Below are 24681 nucleotides of genomic sequence, written 5' to 3'. Positions count from 1 at the left end.
TTTATATTACTAACCACCTTATCATCCACTGCAGCATTCATATTTACATTGCTAACCGCCTTACCATCAATATCTCTATGTATATTTACATTACTAACTGCCTTACAATCAATTGCCGTATATACATTTACATTACTAACAGCCTTACCATCCTCTACAGCATGTGTCATATTTACATTACTAACAGCCTTATCATCCATTACAACATGTATATTTACATTACTAACCGCCTTACCATCCACTGGAGCATAAATATTTACATTACTAACCGCCTTACCATCCACTCCAGCATTTATATATACACTACTAACCGCCTTACCATCCACTCCAGCATTTATATATACACTGCTAACCGTCTTATCATCCACAGCAGCATGCATATTTACACTACTAACCGTCTTACCATCCATTGCTGCATGCATATTTATATTACTAACCATTTTATCATCCACTGCAGCTTGTATATTTACATTACTAACCGCCTTATCATCCACTGCAGCATGTATATTTACATTACTAACCGCCTTATCATCCACTGCAGCATGTATATTTACATTACTAACCGCCTTACCATCCACTGCTGCATGTATATTTACATTACTAACCGCCTTACCATCAATTGCTGTATATATTTACATTACTAACCGCCTTACCATCCACTGCAGCATGTATATTTACATTACTAACCGCCTTATCATCCACTACAGCATGTATATTTACATTACTAACCGCCTTATCATCCACTGCAGCATGCATATTTACATTACTAACCGCCTTACCATCCACTCCAGCATTTATATATACACTGCTAACCGTCTTACCATCCATTGCCGCATGTATATTTATATTACTAACCATCTTATCATCCACTGCTGCATGCATATTTACATTACTAACCGCCTTACCATCAATTGCATGTTTATATATACATTACTAACTGCCTTACCATCCACTGCAGCATGTATATTTATATTACTTACCGCCTTACCATCCACTGCAGCATGCATATTTACATTACTAACCGCCTTACCATCCACTGCAGCATCTATATTTACATTATTACCCGCTTTACCATCCGTTGCCGTATGCATATTTACAGTGCTAAGCGCCTTATTATCAATTGCTGTAAGTATATTTACATTACTAACTACCTTACCATCCATTACCGCATGTATATTTACATTACTAATCGCCTTACTATTCTATGCCGCATGTATATGTAGATTACTAACCGCCTTATCATCCACTGCAGCATGTATATTTACATTACTATCTCCCTTACCATCCATTCCAGCATTTATATATACACTACTAACCGTCTTACCATCCATTGCCGCATGTATATTTATATTACTAACCACCTTTTTATCCACTGCAGCATGTATATTTACATTACTAACCGCCTCACCATCCATTGCAGCATTTATATTTATATTACTAACCACCTTACCATCCACTGCAGCATGCATATTTACATTACTAACCGCCTTACCATCAATTGCTTCAATTATATTTACAGTACTAACCGCCTTATCATCCACTGGAGCATAAATATTTACATTACTAACCGCCTTACCATCCACTCCAGCATTTATATATACACTGCTAACCGTCTTATCATCCACAGCAGCATGCATATTTACACTATCAACCGTCTTACCATCCATTGCTGCATGCATATTTATATTACTAACCATTTTATCATCCACTGCAGCATGCATATTTACATTACTAACCGCCTTAACATCCATTACCACATGTATATTTAGATTACTAACCGCCTTATCATCCACTGCAGCATGCATATTTACATTACTAACCGCCTTACTGCATGCCACTATTAACCGTCTTACCATCCATTCTCGCATGTATATTTACATTACTAACCGCCTTACCATCCACTGCAGCATGCATATATACACTACTAACCGTCTTACCATCCATTGGTGTATGTATATTTACATTACTAATCGACTTACCATCAATTGCCGTATATACATTTGCTTTACTAACCTCCTTATCATCGACTGCAGCATGCATATTTACACTACTAACCGCCTTATCATCCATTACCACATGTATATTTAGATTAATAACCGCCTTATCATCCACTGCAGCATGCATATTTACATTACTAACCGCCTTACCATCCACTCCAGCATTTATATAGACACTGCTAACCGTCTTACCATCCATTGCTGCATGCATATTTATATTACTAACCATTTTATCATCCACTGCAGCATGCATATTTACATTACTAACCGCCTTAACATCCATTTCCACATGTATATTTAGATTACTAACCGCCTTATCACCCACTGCAGCATGCATATTTACATTACTAACCGCCTAACCATCCACTGCAGCATGCATATATACACTATTAACCGTCTTACCATCCATTTTCGCATGTATATTTAGATTACTAACCGCCTTATCATCCACTGCAGCATGCATATTTACATTACTAACCGCCTTACCATCCATCCAGCATTTATATAGACACTGCTAACCGTCTTATATCCTTTGCTGCATGCATATTTACATTACTAACCATTTTATGATCCACTGCAGCATGCATATTTACATTACTAACCGCCTTAACATCCATTACCACATGCATATTTACATTACTAACCACCTTATCATCCACTGCTTCATGCATATTTACATTACTAACCGCTTTAACATCAATTTCCGTTTATACATTTACAATGCTAACTCGCCTTACCATCCTTTGCACTGTATGTATATTTACATTCCTAGCCGCCTTACCATCCGTTGCCGTATGCATTTTTACACTGCTAAGCGCTTTATCATCAATTGCCGTATGTATATTTACATTACTAACTGCCTATCCATCCATTATCGCATGTATATTTACATTACTAAACGCCTTACCATTCTATGCCGCATGGATATATACATTACTCTCCGACTTACATTCCACTGCAGCATGCATATTTACACTACTAACCGCCTTATCATCCATTTCAGTACTTACATTTACATTACTAACCGCCTTACCATCCACTGCAGCATGTATATTTATATTACTAACCACCTTATCATCCACTGCTGCATGCATATTTACACTACTAACCGCCTTACCATCAATTGCTTCATTTATATTTACATTACTAACCGCCTTAACATCAATTTCCGTTTATACATTTACATTGCTAACTCGCCTTACCATCCTTTGCCCTATGTATATTTACATTTTAACCGACTTACCATCAATTGCTCCATGCATATTTACATTACTAACCGCCTTACCATCAATTGCCGTATATAAATTTACATTACTAACCGCCTTACCATCCACTGCAGCATGCATATTTTCATCACTAATTGCCTTATTATCCAATGCAGCATGCATATTTACATTACTAATCGCCTCACCATCCACTGCAGTATGCATATTTACATTACTAACCGCTTTAACATTCATTGCAGTCGCTGAAGTGTTTACAAGTGTTCAGCACACGCCTGGTGGGCCGAGCATGGCCCAGTGTGTTAAGGCGTTCGACTCGTAGTTCGAGGGTCGCGGGTTCGAATCCCGTTTGCACCAAAACATGCTCGCCCTTTCAGCCTTGGAGGCGTTATAAAGTGACGGTCAATCCTATTATTCGTTGGTAAAAGAGTTGGCGGTGGGTGGTGATGACTAGTTGCCTTCTTTCTGGTCTTACACTTTTAAATTAGGGACGGCTAACGCAGATAGCCCTCGAGTAGCTTTGTTCGAAATTCAAAACATTATTAGTTTGGAGTAACACATGCCATAACTGACTGTTCCATTAGTCCTGGTAAACATGATTAAAATACAGAAAAATGTTTTATCACGAAAAGCAGAATAATACATAAAATATAATCCAGAACTCAAGAGCTTTCCTATTGCTAACCACAGAGATTCCTGTCGTAATGGATATGTCTGTAGTGCGTATTATATTACTTCGCTCTGTCAAATACATATAGAAGTACTTACCAAAGTTCCCTAGCTTCGCTCTGGTTATTAAGTCAATTTATTTTAGATGACAATATTAGTGTGAGTATTTTGAGCCCATCACCATAAAAGTAGAACCTATACAGTTTTGTTATTTCTTTATATAATGTAGTCTATTTATAAACGTGTCTTTCTCTCTAACTTGTGCTACAAGTTAAATAATAAACTTCTCTTCAATTAAGAGAAGTTCTGAATTAGAAATCGACAAATCTGTTTTCAGTGTTATAGTTATAAGTTTTGTTTTATATTTTCAGCACGCAGCCTTTTACTAACATTATTAGTTTATAATTTTATTGCTTAGCAACGTGATATAAAAACCATTGTTGGAATGCGATGCTTACCAAACGGACTGGTTTTTCCGTGTTAGAAGTTGTCGTCTGAAGAACCACTTCGTTCCTATGTGTTTGTTGTTTTTTGTTTCTGGTAGATATTTTTATTTAAAAGATGCGTGTACGTCTGTATCTTTCTCCGATCTACATTTATAATTTATAATATAAAATACCTCTTCTTGTTTATATTTTTCGCGAACTTTCCTCATTAAAAAGATAAACAGGCGTATGTGTGAATGTTTATTCATAAGATAAGTAGCAAAACAAAGGTGCAGATTTTCAGGACGCACTTCGTACGAGTACAAACTTTCAGCTTTCTAGATATTTACGGTTAGAGATAAGGCCCGGCACGGCCAGGTGGGTTAAGGCGTGCGGCTCGTAATCTGAGGGTCACGGGTTCGAATCCCGGTTGCACTAAACATGCTCGCCCTTTCAGTCGTAGGGGCATTATAATGTGACGGTTAATCCCACTATTCGTTGGTAAAAGAGTAGCCCAAGAGTTAGCGGTGGGTGGTGATGACTAGCTGCCTTCTCTCTATTTTTACACTGCTAAATTAGTGACGGAAAATAATAAAGTTAGTATTATGTGCAAATATAGTACCATTTTCTATTCAAAGCTTGTTTTGTTCGTTTGCTATTTTTTTTAATTTCGAGCAAAGCTACTCGAGGGCTATCTGCATTAACTGTCCCTAATTTAGGAGTGTAAGACTAGAGGGTAGGCAGCTAGTCATCACCATCCACTGATAACTGTTGGGCTACTCTTTTACCAACGAATAGTGAGATTGACCGTCACATTATAACGCCCCCACGACTGAAAGGGCGAGCAAGTTTGGTGCGACCGGGATTCGAATCCGTGACCCTCAAGTTACGAGTCGAACGCCTTAACACACTTGGCCATGCTGGGCCTTTGCCAATAATGCTTAGAAAACTGTACCTGTAAAAATTAGAATATTGCACCTGTAATAGTCATAAAATTGTACCAGTAACAAACAGAAAACTCTACCTATAATTATTAGAAAACTGTACCAGGTGATGATTAGAAACCTGTCCACGTAAAAATTAGAAAATTGTACCTATAAAGTTAGAAGATTGTATGTGTAATAAATAGAAAACTGTACCTGTAATTATTAGAAAACTGTATCTACGATAATTAAAACACTGTATTTATAATATTTATAGATCTGTACTTATAATAATTAAAAACAACACCCGCAAAAAATTTAAAGTATTTTACTTCTAATAATCAGAAAATTGTACCTAAAATAATTAAAAAACTGTCCTTATAATAATTAGAAAACTGCGTTTATAATAATTAAAAAACTGTCCTTACAATAATGAAAAACTGTTTTTATAATAATTAGAAAAATGTATCTGTAATGATTGTGTATCTGCACTTTTTATACTTATAAAACTTTTTTCTAATAATACTTACAAAACTCTGCTTATAATAATTATAAAACTCTACTTATAACTGTATTTTAGTAACAGATGAAAGTTTGGCTCGTAATTTTATTGATGTTACATAAGACCTACAGCTGCATGTACACCTGGCTGTCGTTGTTCATAGCATAAAATAACAACGGTTGCAAATGTAGTATTAGAATTATTACTTTGTTTCAGATACAAATCTCACTTATGTTTCTGCATAGGAACAACACCAATTGTCAGTTACATATTAATATTTCGTACAGACGGGTGTCAAGACCTCGAGTGTATTGTAAGAACTTGTAGTTTAAGGAACTACTATTTGTCTTAGAACAAAGCTAAAACTCTTGAGGACTTGGTAAGTAAAATATTTTATTAGAACTTCAAGACGATATATAAGTTAACCAACCAGAACTTTCAGGACTGTATCGGTAAACTATTAAATACTTTAGGACTGCAGTGTTAAATAAATAAGTACAGGTTTTGCACGTAAACCAACAAGAACTTCAGGACCGTGTAAGTAAACAAATAAGAACTTCAGGACCGTGTAAGTAAACAAATAAGAACTTCAGGACCGTGTATGTAAACAAATAAGAACTTCAGGATCGTGTAAGTAAACCAACAAGAACTTCAGGATCGTGTATGTAAAATAAATATATACTTCAGGACTGTATACATAAACCAGTAAGAACTTTAGGATTGTTTAAGTAAATCAATAACGATTTCAAGACTCTGTATATAAACCAATAAGAACTTTAGGATTGTTTAAGTAAATCAATAACGATTTCAAGACTCTGTATATAAACCAATAAGAACTTTAGGATTGTTTAAGTAAATCAATAACGATTTCAAGACTCTGTATATAAACCAATAAGAACTTTACTGTTGTAGCGAATACTGTAAAAACTGAACCAAACTTCTGGTTCACTAAATAACGACCAAACCCGAATGCGAAACTATATTGCAAATGATGCCGTATTTCAGTGTGATGTCTAATACAGGGAATACTACACACGTTATGTTGTAATATTAAATGCAGTGACTACTGTACCATAACTCCTGGTTCAAGGTATACTATACGAACTAATCCCCAACACTCGGAGTAGAAAATACTGTACAAAGTGTGATCTAGCCTCTAGTTTAGTTAATACGCTTCAAACTGTACCTTAACCTATAATTCAATGAATATTTCACAAAAGCAAGTATCTTCAATTGTCCTACTTATAAACTCGTATATAAATTATATTAAGTGATAATTGATAATAGAGAGAAGAGAAGATAGGTTGTTAGAATATATTTCCATCCTATGCCTGTGTTCATATAATTTGATATAAGGGCATAACTTATTATGCACGTGCTTATTACTCAAGTTATATTTGCTTTGTCTTCTAACAATCACTATAAAAATAGCTTTAATCTTTCAATCACATGTATTTTAATCTTGTGAGTATATAACATTAACATATTTTTACATATTCAAACTAGAAAGCTACATTACAGCCATTGGGTTTGTTATGTATATAACAAAATTTTCTATCGAAAGATGTTTACACACTCACATCTCAAAGTTTTGTGTATATCGGGTATTTGTATTTTCGAATACGAGCGTGTTATTCTTAAAGAGACTGGTAAACAACAGAATTCGGATCATCTTGAAACACCAGGACCATCCAGACGTGGACCTGCAACAAGTTGTACCCTTTCTGTGGCAAACAAGTGACATTTGTGTGTAATTTTGTGAATGACAAACATACACTCAGTGATCACTTTATTAGATACACCTATCTAGTACTGGGTATGGCCTCCTTTTCTCTCCTGATTCAACAAGATACTGGAAACATTTCATCAGGATTTTGGTCCATACTGACTCGATAGCATCAAACAATTTCTGAAGATTTCTTGGTTGTGAACATATTGTTTCACATCATCCCAGATTGAGATCTGTGAACTGTGCAGGTCACTGGAGTATACTGACGTCACTGTCATGCTCGTTAAACCAGATAAAGTGTGCTTTGTAATATGGCGCATTATCCTGTTGGAAGTAGTCTTTGAGAAATGGGTAGGGTGTGGCCATAAAGTGATGCACGTGGTCAGCAACAAGCTCAGATACGGTGTGGCATTCAAATTATGCTAAATTGGAATTAAGAGTCCTTGTGTGCCAAGAAAACATTCCTCACACCATTACACCACCACCAGCAGCCTATACCGTTGACACAAGACAGGATAGATCTATAGATTCTGGCTGTCTACGTCAAATTCTGACACTGCCATTTGCATGCCGCAGCAGATGACGGACCAGGCGACCTTTATGAGACCTTCAATCGTCAAGTGTTAGTGATCCTGTGCCCACTGTAGCCTAATCTTCCTGTTCTTAGCTGATCAGAGTGGAACACGGCATGGTCTTCTGCTGCTGTGGCCCATGCGCTTTAAGGTTCGAAGCATTGTGTGTTCCAGTATACCCTTCTGCAGATTACTGTTTTAAAAGAGTGGTTATTTGAGTAGTTGCCGCCTTTCTGTCAGCTTGAACGATTCTGGCCATTCTTATGTGACCTATCTCATTAACAGTGTTTTCCTCCACAGAACTGCCACTTACTGAATGTTTTTCTTACCATTCCCTGTAGTGTGTGAAGGTCCCATGAGATCAGCAGTTTCTGAGATGCTGGAACCACCACGTCTGACACCAACAATCACTCCATGGTCAAGGTCGCTTAGATCACGCATCTTCCCCAATCTAATGTTTGTTCGAACAACAACTGAATTTTTTACCATGTTTTCATGCTTTATATATTAAGTTGCAGCCACAAGATTCGATGTTTGGCTATTTGCGTTAAAGAGCAGGTGTACCTAATGAAGTGACCATTAAGTGTAGATTTCAGTGGTGAAAACCGTCCTCGTGAGTCAAGGAAAAGATACAACATAATCAAGATGGATCTCCATTTTGATATTAAAGAAAATCACGTATGCATTGCATCCACTACATATACATTCAACTACAGCATTTACTTATTCACTTCCATACGCAAACATGACGATTAACTTGCCCTAAAGACAGTTAGGACAGACCCAAGAAGATTATCGTCTACTTACACTGGATGATTTATGGTAAGAAGTAGGGGTGGCATTCTTATGACATTAAAGCTTTATGATTGAGCCTTTTGTAACAGATTCTAGGCTTCAGGCTCTTGTATCAAATGGTAATTTATCGTAGTCGTTACTCTATTCAAATTTTTGGCACTCTTCGTGTATTCCAGTTTGTGTTATACCTTTTTCTAATAATTAAAATACCTAAAGAATTAGATAAAATATTTGATGTTAATAATACAATAGGCCTAACACTAATGTCTTTAGTCAATTATAATTAATCATAATCATGGCTGGCCATTTTGCAAAAGACCTTCAGATCAAATGCAAATAGTCACTGTTCCAACACTTCTCTGTACGTTGTGACCCAGCCTCCGTGATGAACTCTGGATTGAGCCTAAAGCTTCTTCGGCAGTAGATATGACGAACATAGTGTGGCAAGAATATTAATATAATACATTCTGCTAGCTCTAGATGATTCCTAAAGGAGTAGCCAAGGAATACAGTGTTGAAAATATAATATATTTAATATTCGTGTCTTTTTTTCATAGAGTTTTACTTTATTATAAACCCTATGAGCATCAAATAAAGAAGATGTTATGCTTAGTTTTGTTTTCCGAACGTTTTTATTTTCAGTGTATCTATTTGTCAAGTAAAGGTCTTGGCAAAAAGATTTATTATATAACTTATTATTTCCAAAACATCAACTTAGCTTTAAGATACCTTCAGCTGTAGCCTGTTTAATTTACAGAAATGAAAGCTCGTCCATTTGTAGCAGTTTCTGGATGTTTTCTGATTTATCTTGGACTTGGTTTAATACATCTGTTTGGTAACATCATTCCTTACTTGACGTCATACCTCAGAGAAAGAGTTGACAGAAACACGACATACGAACAGACTGCCTGGCTTATCTACACAACTGAATCTATTGGTTCTTTTTTCTTCTGCGGTGTTTGGCTAGCTGAGCGGATTGGACATCGGTCTAGCATTCTGATTGGTACTGTTATTTACAGGTGAGACAATAATGTAAAGTTAATATCATATGATAAAAAATACACTCACTGAATGTATGCTGTGCTATTAGTACTTAAGTGTCAATACATTCCATATCTGTTTTATTCGAATAAGTAAGTCTTATAAGATACTGGAAAATATAAAGTAAAAACAAACAAACAAATATGAAGACCCATCTATATAGGTTTTCAAGTTGTATATTGATAATCATAAAATAACTGGTCCTTACACACACTACCAATATACGGATCCGAACACATTACTGAAGAAAACAACATTGTATAACGCTAGAAATTAAAGTTCAATCAGTCACAAGCATAGCGAAGATAGTCAGTTAGATAGGTTTGTGATTATTGTACAATTACATCTCTTATAGTATTAAATAAGGCGTACAGACATATTTTCGAATGAATTACGTTGAGTAGTTTTATTGGTTGTTCAGCACAAACCTACTGTTGTAACAACACGTTTATGATTAATAGTTATTCATATACCTAAATAAAAGTTACTATAAGGTGAAGTAAAACGGACTCAAAATCCATAGATTATTATAAAAATGTTTCGTAACAATAACCTAACTTTCCACAGTAATCAGAAAACTGTAATATATGTATCAGAAGTAATATAGTAATTGGAAAATTTCCTGTCACATAAAATTGTAATTTAAGAAAGGAATGTTAAATTTTCAGATTGTTAGCTTACATTTACATGACATAAATAGTTTATATTTACTATAATAATCACAAACCTATATCTGTAATAATGATAAAACTTTAATGTAAAAGCCAGAGAACTTTTTGTAATATAAAAATGAAATTTAATAAACAGAAACCTATAGTTTATGTGCAAAAGAGAAAAAACACTTTACATAGAAGAGCGAACAACGTTTCGACCTTCTATGTAAAAGTGTTTTCTCAGCCCAAACGAGCCGTTTTTGCATATAAATTTCTCAACAAGTGGGTTTCTCGTCATCACTGATTAAACAGAAACCTGTCAATAATTATAAGACAGCTGCATCTGTAATAAGCGGAAAAACTTAATGTAATGATCGGAGACCTGTATAATCCAATATCACAAAACTATATTGTTACAATCAAATCTCTCTGTAAATACATCTGTAATAAGAGGAAAAACTTAATGTAATGATCGGAGACCTGTATAATCCAATATCACAAAACTATATTGTTACAATCAAATCTCTCTGTAAATACATCTGTAATAAGAGGAAAAACTTAATGTAATGATCGGAGACCTGTATAATCCAATATCACAAAACTATATTGTTACAATCAAATCTCTCTGTAAATACATCTGTAATAATTGTGCTTCCGCTAATATAAACCATTCTTAATCTACTAAAAAGTACAAGTCACACTGTTCCAACTTCACTGATAAACAAATTTCACAGTGTTTAATATACATTCCTGTTATTATAGTATACTTAGTTGTGTAAACACAATTTAACTTAAGTATAGAATTATAACTTTCTGTTACAGAAAATATCGTTACAAATAATATTAAACTTTTCCAAATTAGAGATAAACAAAGATTTTATTCAGGTATTAAATGTCAGAAATGATCAGTATTTGTAAATAATTTATTTTTAACATGAATGATAGAAATTAAATTTAATATGTATTATTTATCATTAGTATTGGAACAGCAGCAACATACTGGTCTATACAGTACAGTCTGGAAGCTACGATTGTCACCTTAGGAGTGGTCACTAATATCGGAGTAATCTGTTGTTATGGCTTTCCGTTAGCTGCAGCAATGGAGGTACGTACACCTAGTCAGACACTGCATTTTAAAATGTTAAGCTTACTAGAAATAACTGTGTTACAATAACAATTTGACAGACAAGAAAATTAATAGTAGATATATATATGAGTTAATATATCAGGAATCTTTACCATATCAAATCATCTTAAAACAACCTTTCATTTACAAATCTTACACAGAAGGAATACTTAACTGCAAAAATATTATTTTGGAGTAATTAACCAATATGAACGACGTTTATTGCTCATGGATATTAAATTTCAACTTTAATGACTTTTAAACATTTGTGGCCAAAATAGCCGGGTCCTCTGGTGTGGATTCTTGTATATGATACATTTTCAGGGAATATTGGTTACCAAACGTGTTTCCGTGATGACCTATGAAGGAGAGGAAAAGATTCTGTTGATGATTAACGTCTGGATTACTGGAAAACACCACTTTAGTCTGGATTGGTGGTTCTTTTAGTGTTCATTGGCTAGTAAGTTGTGGCTATTGTCAACCTAGTTCCAGCATTGTCTGGTATTACAGGAGTTTGGTTATAATGCTCACAAAACCCAGTTATTTCTGCTCTGTTCTCATTATAATTTTGTTCATCTTTTCTGTTTTCGTATTGTTTTTGGCAGTAATTATTCTTTCGTCTCTCTGCAGAAGACTGACTAACAGTCTATATCCCCAGCTCGCATGCCATTGTGAAAGCTGGAATAGGCTAACTGATCCACTTTCATAACTCTGTTAGAGCCTGCTTATTAACGTACCACTTTTAAACATAGTTATGGAGGCATTAAATAACCATATTGTCCAGGCAGCTGAACATACCGTCTCTGAAACCCCAATAACCTTTCCATAGTTTCCATTCTAAGGGTAAATACACGTCTAGCAAAAAGTACTTGAAACCCAAAAATGAATTCTTCAGGTACTCTTCTGTCTTACCAACAAAACAACTGTCAAGAGAAATTGTGAGTGATAGATAAATGAAGAGTATAAATACAATACATTTGTCCAGTGGACAAGAAGGTGTTAATTTAAAATGTATTCTTCAGGTACTCTTCTGTCTTACCAACAAAACAACTGTCAAGAGAAATTGTGACTGATAGATAAATGAAGAGTATGAATACAATACATTTGTCCAGTGGACAAGAAGGTGTTAATTTAAAATGTATTCTTCAGGTACTCTTCTCTCTTACCAACAAAACAACTGTCAAGAGAAATTGTGACTGATAGATAAATGAAGAGTATAAATACAATACATTTGTCCAGTGGACAAGAAGGTGTTAATTTAAAATGTATTCTTCAGGTACTCTTCTCTCTTACCAACAAAACAACTGTCAAGAGAAATTGTGACTGATAGATAAATGAAGAGTATAAATACAATACATTTGTCCAGTGGACAAGAAGGTGTTAATTTAAAATGTATTCTTCAGGTACTCTTCTCTCTTACCAACAAAACAACTGTCAAGAGAAATTGTGAGTGATAGATAAATGAAGAGTATAAATACAATACATTTGTCCAGTGGACAAGAAGGTGTTAATTTAAAATGTATTCTTCAGGTACTCTTCTCTCTTACCAACAAAACAACTGTCAAGAGAAATTGTGACTGATAGATAAATGAAGAGTATAAATACAATACATTTGTCCAGTGGACAAGAAGGTGTTAATTTAAAATGTATTCTTCAGGTACTCTTCTCTCTTACCAACAAAACAACTGTCAAGAGAAATTGTGACTGATAGATAAATGAAGAGTATAAATACAATACATTTGTCCAGTGGACAAGAAGGTGTTAATTTAAAATGTATTCTTCAGGTACTCTTCTGTCTTACCAACAAAACAACTGTCAAGAGAAATTGTGAGTGATAGATAAATGAAGAGTATAAATACAATACATTTGTCCAGTGGACAAGAAGGTGTTAATTTAAAATGTATTCTTCAGGTACTCTTCTGTCTTACCAACAAAACAACTGTCAAGAGAAATTGTGACTGATAGATAAATGAAGAGTATAAATACAATACATTTGTCCAGTGGACAAGAAGGTGTTAATTTAAAATGTATTCTTCAGGTACTCTTCTGTCTTACCAACAAAACAACTGTCAAGAGAAATTGTGAGTGATAGATAAATGAAGAGTATGAATACTATACATTTGTCCAGTGGACAAGAAGGTGTTAATTTAAAATGTATTCTTCAGGTACTCTTCTCTCTTACCAACAAAACAACTGTCAAGAGAAATTGTGAGTGATAGATAAATGAAGAGTATAAATACAATACATTTGTCCAGTGGACAAGAAGGTGTTAATTTAAAATGTATTCTTCAGGTACTCTTCTCTCTTACCAACAAAACAACTGTCAAGAGAAATTGTGAGTGATAGATAAATGAAGAGTATAAATACAATACATTTGTCCAGTGGACAAGAAGGTGTTAATTTAAAATGTATTCTTCAGGTACTCTTCTGTCTTACCAACAAAACAACTGTCAAGAGAAATTGTGAGTGATAGATAAATGAAGAGTATAAATACAATACATTTGTCCAGTGGACAAGAAGGTGTTAATTTAAAATGTATTCTTCAGGTACTCTTCTCTCTTACCAACAAAACAACTGTCAAGAGAAATTGTGACTGATAGATAAATGAAGAGTATAAATACAATACATTTGTCCAGTGGACAAGAAGGTGTTAATTTAAAATGTATTCTTCAGGTACTCTTCTGTCTTACCAACAAAACAACTGTCAAGAGAAATTGTGACTGATAGATAAATGAAGAGTATAAATACTATACATTTGTCCAGTGGACAAGAAGGTGTTAATTTAAAATGTATTCTTCAGGTACTCTTCTCTCTTACCAACAAAACAACTGTCAAGAGAAATTGTGAGTGATAGATAAATGAAGAGTATAAATACTATACATTTGTCCAGTGGACAAGAAGGTGTTAATTTAAAATGTATTCTTCAGGTACTCTTCTCTCTTACCAACAAAACAACTGTCAAGAGAAATTGTGACTGATAGATAAATGAAGAGTATAAATACAATACATTTGTCCAGTGGACAAGAAGGTGTTAATTTAAAATGTATTTGTAAGATCTTTGATGAGTTTTAACACTTTTTTATCTTGCCATATTTAGATCCCAAGTGTCTTTAAGAATATATTAAATAATTACACTAGTTGAATCAGAAATTTGTGCATTTGACCAGTAATACATGACCTTTACCAGATAATACTAACATCATATTTTTTCTGCTTCTTTCGGTCTTGGTGTAGTTCAGGATCAACAGGGCGATAGCCATAGCGGCAACACTCAGTTTGTCGACAATAGTACTAGTCAACAGATAACTTGCGACAATTTGCCGACAATGCTATCACTTGCTGACAGACTCGTTGACGTGCTAATATTTCTAATATACGGGTAGTATTGCTGATAGTAGGCTAAGTGAGTGCTTATGGATATCGCAGTAAAATAATTAGCTCAACTCTTTGGCAAGACTGCAGCTTTGTTATTACCAGTTTTAGTGTTTGCTATAAGGCATCTATAACACATTAAACTTCAATATTTTTATATTTTTTCTTTATTCGGTTCATTTTTATAGCATAAGTTCAATAATTTACAAACTTGTTTAGTCTCTATCCAATCATTCCGTTTATTTATTTATCTATTCAAAATGCAACAAATTATTCCTATACGTTGTAAACATGATGCATGTACATGTAAACATGTATACATCTCCTAAATAAACGTAAATTTAATAACAAATCCATCTCTTAACACAATTATCGACAATCTGCTGTCGACAAGTTGATTTTTCGGCTAACTGTATTTAGACATGTCCAGTCGACGACCCATTTTTCGACATAATTTTCTGTCACCAATTTGGCTATTGTCCAGTGGCCACAGAACACTTTGGAACAAAACCTCGCAGGAGAAATTATTTATTTATTTTTAAATCAGGCAATTATTTTCCTTTTTAGAAAGAAACTGAGAAAGATCACAAGGTTTCTTCTAACCATAGGCTTGTTCCTTCAACCAGATATCCGTGTATGGGTTAGAATAGCATGGTTAATATCGTGGTTGTAAACCTGAAGATGACCTAAAAGGTCAAAACGTTGTTCTGTAGTTCATTTTGATTAAAGTTTTAATACCAACAGCAGCCGTTTTGAGAACACACTTTCACTTCAAGTGGGTTTCTTGGTATCACGAAAGGTTAATACTTGTCTGGTTTCTCACTTTCAGTATAGTTTGTAGTTACCACAGACAGCAAATCATTATGGACAACCATATACGACTGAATAGGAACACTAATAAGAGAAGTCTATTTCAATGAAAACATCTTATTTCTATCTTGAGAAGGTTTATCACACCATATGTAAGTTTAGCATATTGTAGAATATTTCTTCATTTGGTTATGGTGGTTATATATCAATCACCTTTTCCACTATAATATTTAACCATTCTAGATTAGTTTAAGATTAATAATATTATCTTCCTTTCCACGAGAAGTTGAAGTCCCTCGGCTGTCTTAAAGTGTCATACTGTTTAACATAAAGAACAAGGACAATCTAATGACAATAGCTCTTTTCTCACTGATGTAAACAATCTTTATTTCAATAAATTTCATATTATCTTTCAAGCATCAAATAGGAGATGCACTGAGAGGTAGCTACAAACTCTCTTCTGTAGATTGTGTTAATGGACTACTGTAAATGATAATTATTTTTATAATATAAAACTATTTGGATGTGTTTTTGCCAATGATAAGCATTGCATCCTGCTCCTAAGACTTCTTTATAAGATTACTCTGATCAGTTATTAGAACTTCAAGGTGATAAACAGCTGACTTATATTTCACAAATAAAGCTGATAATAGTAAGTACGTAATGACACTGAACATCTTTCATATCTTCTCTTCTATTTCTTATCAGTTATTAGAACTTCAAGGTGATAAACAGCTGACTTATATTTCACAAATAAAGCTGATAATAGTAAGTACGTAATGACACTGAACATCTTTCATATCTTCTCTTCTATTTCTTATCAGTTATTAGAACTTCAAGGTGATAAACAGCTGACTTATATTTCACAAATAAAGCTGATAATAGTAAGTACGTAATGACACTGAACATCTTTCATATCTTCTCTTCTATTTCTTATCAGTTATTAGAACTTCAAGGTGATAAACAGCTGACTTTTATTTCACAAATAAAGCTGATAATAGTAAGTACGTAATGACACTGAACATCTTTCATATCTTCTCTTCTATTTCTTATCAGTTATTAGAACTTCAAGGTGATAAACAGCTGACTTTTATTTCACAAATAAAGCTGATAATAGTAAGTACGTAATGACACTGAACATCTTTCATATCTTCTCTTCTATTTCTTGAAAGAGTAACTCATCATGCTCAAGATCCATAATTTCATTTAAGCGAGAACACAAATCTCTCTTCTTTAACTCACTTAGAACCTTCATCAGGAAGTTTGAATCTACAAAATGTCTTCTTGTAACCTTTATTTGGAACCTTTTACTGTGAATCTCCAGGGAGTTTGAATCTACAAAATGTCTTCTTATAACCTTTATTTGGAACCTTTTACTGTGAATCTCCAGGGAGTTTGAATCTACAAAATGTCTTCTTATAACCTTTATTTGGAACCTTTTACTGTGAATCTCCAGGGAGTTTGAATCTACAAAATGTCTTCTTATAACCTTTATTTGGAACCTTTTACTGTGAATCTCCAGGGAGTTTGAATCTACAAAATGTCTTCTTATAACCTTCATTTGGTACCTTTCACTGTGAATCACCAGGGAGTTTGAATCTAGAAAATGTCTTCTTATAACCTTTATTTGGAAGCTTTTACTGTGAATCACCAGGGAGTTTGAATCTACGAAATGTCTTCTTATAATTGGATTTGGTACCTTTTACTGTGAATCACCAGGGAGTTTGAATCTAGAAAATGTCTTCTTATAACCTTTATTTGGAAGCTTTTACTGTGAATCACCAGGGAGTTTGAATCTACGAAATGTCTTCTTATAATTGGATTTGGTACCTTTTACTGTGAATCACCAGGGAGTTTGAATCTAGAAAATGTCTTCTTATAACCTTTATTTGGAATCTTTTACTGTGAATCACCAGGGAGTTTGAATCTAGAAAATGTCTTCTTATAACCTTTATTTAGAACCTTTTACTGTGAATCCCAAGGGAGTTTGAATCTAGAAAATATCTTCTTGTAACCTTTATTTGGAACCTTTTACTGAGAATCACCAGGGAGTTTCAATCTAGAAAATGTCTTCTTATAATTGGATTTGGTACCTTTTACTGTGAATCACCAGGGAGTTTGAATCTAGAAAATGTCTTCTTATAACCTTTATTTGAAACCTTTTACTGTGAATCTCCAGGGAGTTTGAATCTACAAAATGTCTTCTTATAACCTTTATTTGGTACCTTTCACTGTGAATCACCAGGGAGTTTGAATCTAGAAAATGTCTTCTTATAACTTTATTTAGAATCTTTTACTGTGAATCTCCAGGGAGTTTGAATCTAGAAAATATCTTCTTGTAACCTTTATTTGGAACCTTTTACTGAGAATCACCAGGGAGTTTCAATCTAGAAAATGTCTTCTTATAATTGGATTTGGTACCTTTTACTGTGAATCACCAGGGAGTTTGAATCTAGAAAATGTCTTCTTATAACCTTTATTTGAAACCTTTTACTGTGAATCTCCAGGGAGTTTGAATCTAGAAAATGTCTTCTTATAACCTTTACTTAGAACCTTTTACTATGAATCACCAGGGAGTTTGAATCTAGAAAATGTCTTCTTATAACTTTATTTAGAATCTTTTACTGTGAATCACCAGGGAGTTTGAATCTAGAAAATGTCTTCTTGTAACCTTTATTTGGAACCTTTTACTGTGAATCACCAGGGAGTTTGAATCTAGAAAATGTCTTCTTATAACCTTTATTTGGAACCATTTACTGTGAATCACCAGGGAGTTTGAATCTACAAAATGTCTTCTTATAATTGGATTTGGTACCTTTTACTGTGAATCACCAGGGAGTTTGAATCTACAAAATGTCTTCTTATAATTGGATTTGGTACCTTTTATTGTGAATCACCAGGGAGTTTGAATCTAGAAAATGTCTTCTTATAACCTTCATTTGGCACCTTTTACTGTATATCACCAGGGAGTTTGAATATAGAAAATGTCTTCTTATACCATTGATTTGGAGCCTCCACTACATTTCAAATGTTTGAAATATGTAATTTTAGTTTTTATACAAACACAAATGTCAAAGAGTATGGTATGACGTTTGGAATTACTAAATCTGATGATCAGTTTATCCACAGAGTTTGTTACCACCATCATGTTCTCCTTCCATTCAATATTTCATTGAATTATCTGAGAAAGTTGGATATTCGCGACCGTATGCACTGACACGTTTTAAGCCATCTATTCATTCCAATTTTATGAATGGCTCGAAATTATCTGATCTTACTCTGCGTTTTGTAATTATCTAGTTTCTGTGTTTGCTGCTGAGTTGTATGAAATCTCAGTTGCTTGGTATCATATGTCTGTTATGTAATACAGTAATTTGCTAACTATAATGATTCGCTTAGCTTTCTAAATATCTGGAATACCTTACAGTTAGTTTTCACCTAGTCTACTTCGATATTCATAAATGGCAAACCGATTCATCACTGTCATTTATGTATATCGTATTTTTTCCGGTTGTTCTTTTTAGCTGTTTGTTATTTTTTTTTATTTGGATCTCGGGCTCGATCATTGGGAAAGTTCTTGATTTCGGAGTTAGGAAGTCATGTTCGAATTTGTGTAATTTCGCAAAGTATTTGGTGAATTTTGTAACAAGATAGTAACAGTCAAACTCTCTGCGTTGATGGTAGACAGTAAGGTGCTACTAACTGGCCGCTTACTCTCTGTTCATTAATAAAATGTTGGAGATTGCGAGAGAAAACCTTAGTAAAATTTCAGTAAATACAGTTTTCTTTCATTTTCTTCACATTACTTTTAATTTCTTAAGATTAAAATATTTTAACTGTATAAATGACTTGTGTTTGCTAAATAAATCAGTTTATCTATATAAATCACTTCCCGGTCCATTTGGAGGTTGAAATATTCAACACTTATTATTTTCAGTCAGAAAATCAATTATCGCACATATTTTAAATTTGTATGACCACAGTATTTGAAATTTTCTTAATGTTAAATTACTTTCTGAAGTATAGACAAAAAGAGACACAAAGATTTTCTTAATTTGGAAACGTTCTGAAGTGAACGGGCTTTTCAAACAATAGAAACAATATTATTAATACGTGGATTGAAAACTGAAGCTATTTGTCAAAGAATTAATTGGTGCACAACAGTTGAATAGTTTAGATAACCGGTTAGAGCACGAACCCAACAAGATCTGAATTCATGGTTCTGCATTGTGTCATGTTTTACTTTTATAAAATTACTTTATCTTCACAGGACACTGTTTTACTCTTTAGAACATATCTCTTGAACTGCACTTTTTATATGGTATCTTCTGATTACCTAAATCAAATGATGTTTTCATACATTAAAATTCCAAAATGTGCATATTCTGTACGTATATAAAAAGGGTAGTAGTTAACATTAACGTTTTGCGAGTGAATGTACGTATTTTACTATTTTAATCAATTTTGATTTTTTAAAATATTTCTGTATTTTCAAATCTGTAAAACTAAGTGTGATATTTAGCTATTATTGTACTGTTATAACACTGGGTTCTATTTTTCGGTAGGTTACAGATACACATGAACTAAACGTATTTAAACGTTTTGAGAACATTGTATGTTTTGAAATGAAAGGAATGATTTTATTCTATGAAAGAACCAATACTTCTTATTGGATAATAGCGAGATGTACGTGCCTAGTAGCTACAAACATATTTGACAGCATAATGTTGTTTTAAATTATATGTTTTTATGTTTCATTGATAACAAGTATTACTCTTGTGTTCTGTGCTAAGTTCTGTATATAATGTCCAAAGAGGGTCATGTACATTATAACAAAATGATTTTCAAATCATCAAAACACTACAGCCGATATAAAGTTGTGGTGAAACGGTATGTATCAAAACTACATTTGATATTTTTTATTATTACACACGATGCTACTGAAAAGCATTAGCTTTTAGAGAGAGGACGTAAAAATCCTTTTTAACTCAAGATATTCTTATATTCAGATCAGGGCCTTAACCTTATACTGAATATGAATCGGTTTATGATACTAAACGAATCCAGAAAGAGGTCTGAAGCAGTTACTGTAAACAAATATATGACGCTTTGTAACTGGTAAGAATCCATAACATGAAGACCAATGCCAAAATTTATCCACACGTACCAGGCAACAGTAAATTTCATAATTTATGGTATATCAGTTCAACCACCAAGTAATTGGACAATGAAACTAATGTTTATATTATTTCACATGAAGGTATAACAATCAACTCGCCAATCAGACTGTTGAAACTGATTATAAGAAACCGTTGTTCTTGTACTCTACATAAATTATGAAAATCTTACAAGTAGCAATAGTGTCATTTGAAAACTACACTGCGCTAAAAAGTTATATTAATAATGCGATTTAGGATCCTCATTCAGTTACTACAGTCAATATTACCATGTTCGTTCTACTGTCTCTGATGGTCCAAATATGTATATAAGGGTAAAAATAAAGACTGAAATATTTCTGAGAAAGTAAAATATTGCACAGTTTTGGTAAACACGAAGTACTGAGTAATTCTAACGAAAATAAAAAAAAAAAGAAAAGAAATAATTATGCAGTTAAGATCTGTTAAAGAACTGTTAAATGCCTTCTATTAAAAATTGTTATAATTTGGTTATAAGTGTTGCTTGGTCGTCTTCATAAAATAATGTTACCCTTATTGTTTCATTTTTAAGATTGTTTGATGTTGAAGCGACAATGGCCAAAGGAAGATCCAGAAATATTTGTAAACCAAAAACTCACTTGTAGCTTTCAAGAGACTCAAAAAGATTTTTATGTAATGCTTGAAAGTTATGTTAGAAGAACATTTAATAATCAAACGTTCATTTATTACAGTTTTTTCCCAACAGTAAGGGTCTCGTGGCAGGAATAGTGTCTTCAGGAATGCCCTTCACTCCAGTTGTAATGAATAACTTACATACATATTTTATGAACCCTAATAACCTTCAAACTGAAGCTGATGGGTAAGTTTGTTGTTTAAACAATAAAGTTCTAATGGCAGAAAAGGTATTATCATTTGATATACAAGTACTTGTTAAGTAGCTTAAAATATTTAACCACAGTAATTCCTGTGAAGTTTTATAGTTCCAGTCTTGAGTGCTGTTAAAACCCCAATACAAATTATTGTGATTTGAAGACTACGTTTCATTAACACTTACGTTAATGAATTCTGGTGTTAACGTTTGAGATAATTTAGGATTTTTATTGGATCCTATGCATTACTTGTCTGGTGATTTTTTCAACACTTTTTTGTGATTTCTTTATTTTGGATTTTTGCACTAAAGTCCGTTAGAGCTATCGGCACTAGTTATTCCTAATTTTGAAACTATATTTAAGAGGTAAGACATAACGCCCACAGCTAACACTAGCTACTCTACTCAAAAGTGGGCCTTGATGTCACTTTTCTAAAGCATTCATGACCTGAAGTTGAGGAGTGCGATTTTGTAGTAATGGGATGAAATCCGTGGACTTCACAGTCTAACGTGTTAAATCAAGTCTATTCAATCCACGTGATCACAATTGAAGGTAATCCCTAAGAATTTCAAAAGGTTTATATAACATAATCTGAACGTCAAATACTTCATTTTTATAAATAACTTTGTATTATTAGAGTTAATGGTATTTTTTGATAGAAGTCGAGGATGGCTTGACCCCTCATATCTCTAACTGTATGACTTAGTAGCTCACAGTCTGCTGTAAACAGTGACTAGTAAATGGGATATAAAGCTTTGTTAATTAATTATTTGTATTTTTCATAAAGTAAAATATGATACAATATTTGTTACATACATACGTTAACCCAGCACATATTTATAAAGAAAGCCATAATACAGATACGCAATCAGTAAAACAACCGTGAATACATTAACAAACTTATCATGTACACACTAATAAAACGTTAACCCAGCACATATTTATAAAGAAAGCCATAATACAGATACGCAATCAGTAAAACAACCGTGAATACATTAACAAACTTATCATGTACACACTAATAAAACCTCTAAAGTTACCACTAAATGAAGGATAATAGATATTTAAATTATATAATATCATGCAATAAAAATATCTTTAATTAATTAGTCCCAGTTACAAGTACAAGTGTTACAATTTAAAACTTGTTTAATTAATTAGTCCCATTTACAAGTACAAGTGTTACAATTTAAAACTGTTTAATTAATTAGTCCCATTTACAGTTACAAGTGTTACAATTTAAAATCTGTTTAATTAATTAGTCCCAGTTACAAGTACAAGTGTTGCAATTTAAAATCTGTTTAATTAATTAGCTCCGTTTAAAATATAAATATTTATACAAAAAGAAATTTTAGGGTTGACAATAATTTTGTTCTTCGGGGCATTACTTATGTTTCTTCCAATGTTAATTGTGGGTTAGTTGCAAATTCCATGTATAATTTGCATTAGATTGTAATTTCGCGCGTTCTTATAATTTTTTTATTATAAAAAAGATTGTTATTTGTCGCTATAAATAATTCTTTACTTATTATTCTGTGTACTGTTTTCAGATATTTCTCCGATTCTGGGATCTTGGATCGTGTCCCTACCTTGTTTCTTATAATAGGAGCTCTACAAGGAGGTATTTTAGTTACTGGACTGTTTCTGTACCAGAAACCTCCATCAGAGATATTTGAGGTAAGGAAGATTCGTCCACGTATTATTTGTATGGTTTTCATTAAACGTGTACCTTTGCTTTTCAACCTTAATGTTTACAATATTATGTCATTGAGCAATTCTGGCGTGATGCACACGTCTCTTTATGGTACGTATATGGAAAGTTCTATATGTTCAGTGCACTTACCTTTGTAATGTGAACATACATGCAAGTTCATGAGGTTAGAAGAGAAACGTAACAGTTGAGAAGCACCTGAATTGCTCGGTTTGACACAACACACTGTTTCGTCGTTTAGGTCCTTTTCTTGAATGACCCCTCATGGTTATTGAAGTCATAAATAGTACCTCTCTCCCTTTCAGAACTTCTTGAATGGCGGGCTCAGTTAACTTTGTCAAAACATTGAAATGGCATATATGTTGTCAATACACTGTTCAATATTAATAATATATATATATGAATAAAGAAACTGCCAGCATAATAAATAAAACTGTTTATAGATCCAATATATGTTAAACTGGGAATAATTAACCATACCAATTCAAACCCCAGATCACAGTTAACATTTTAGTCAGGAAATAAAAGTATTTACCATTATCAAGAAATAGAAATTTATCATTGTTCTAGAGTATACATAAAAACACGTTGAAAAGTCGTGTGAACCACAGAGACTAAGTAGTGGTTATTTTTAAACTTAGAAACACGTTGAAAAGTCGTGCGTACCACAGAGACTAAGTAGTGGTTATTTTTAAACTTAGAAACACGTTGAAAAGTCGTGCGTACCACAGAGACTAAGTAGTGGTTATTTTTAAACTTAGAAACACGTTGAAAAGTCGTGCGTACCACAGAGACTAAGTAGTGGTTATTTGTAAACTTAGAAACACGTTGAAAAGTTGTGTGTACCACAGAGACTAAGTAGTGGTTATTTTTAAACTTAGAAACTTGTTGAAAAGTCGTGTGTTCCACAGAGACTAAGTAGTGGTTATTTTTAAACTTAGAAACACGTTGAAAAGTCGTGCGTACCACAGAGACTAAGTAGTGGTTATTTGTAAACTTAGAAACACGTTGAAAAGTCGTTCGTACCACAGAGACTAAGTAGTGGTTATTTTTAAACTTAGAAACTTGTTGAAAAGTCGTTGTTCCACAGAGACTAAGTAGTGGTTAT

The 24681-nt window shown here is 33.4% G+C and overlaps 1 protein-coding gene across 1 annotated transcript in view; it reads left to right on the top strand.

The window, feature by feature from the left end:
- LOC143230070 (apicoplast pyruvate carrier 1-like) overlaps nt 1-24681 on the top strand; it is a 132186-nt gene that overhangs the window by 84912 nt on the left and 22593 nt on the right. The window contains exons 2-5 of the mRNA XM_076463074.1: nt 9593-9854; nt 11508-11634; nt 21725-21852; nt 23413-23539. Coding sequence (XP_076319189.1) covers nt 9593-9854; nt 11508-11634; nt 21725-21852; nt 23413-23539 — 644 coding nt within the window. The remainder of the gene's footprint in view (nt 1-9592; nt 9855-11507; nt 11635-21724; nt 21853-23412; nt 23540-24681) is intronic.

The sequence above is a fragment of the Tachypleus tridentatus genome, chromosome 10 (genome assembly GCF_004210375.1).
Source record: "Tachypleus tridentatus isolate NWPU-2018 chromosome 10, ASM421037v1, whole genome shotgun sequence".
NCBI classification, from domain to species: domain Eukaryota; kingdom Metazoa; phylum Arthropoda; class Merostomata; order Xiphosura; family Limulidae; genus Tachypleus; species Tachypleus tridentatus.
Note: the sequence above shows the minus strand (reverse complement) of the source record. Positions and strands in the feature narration are given on the sequence as shown.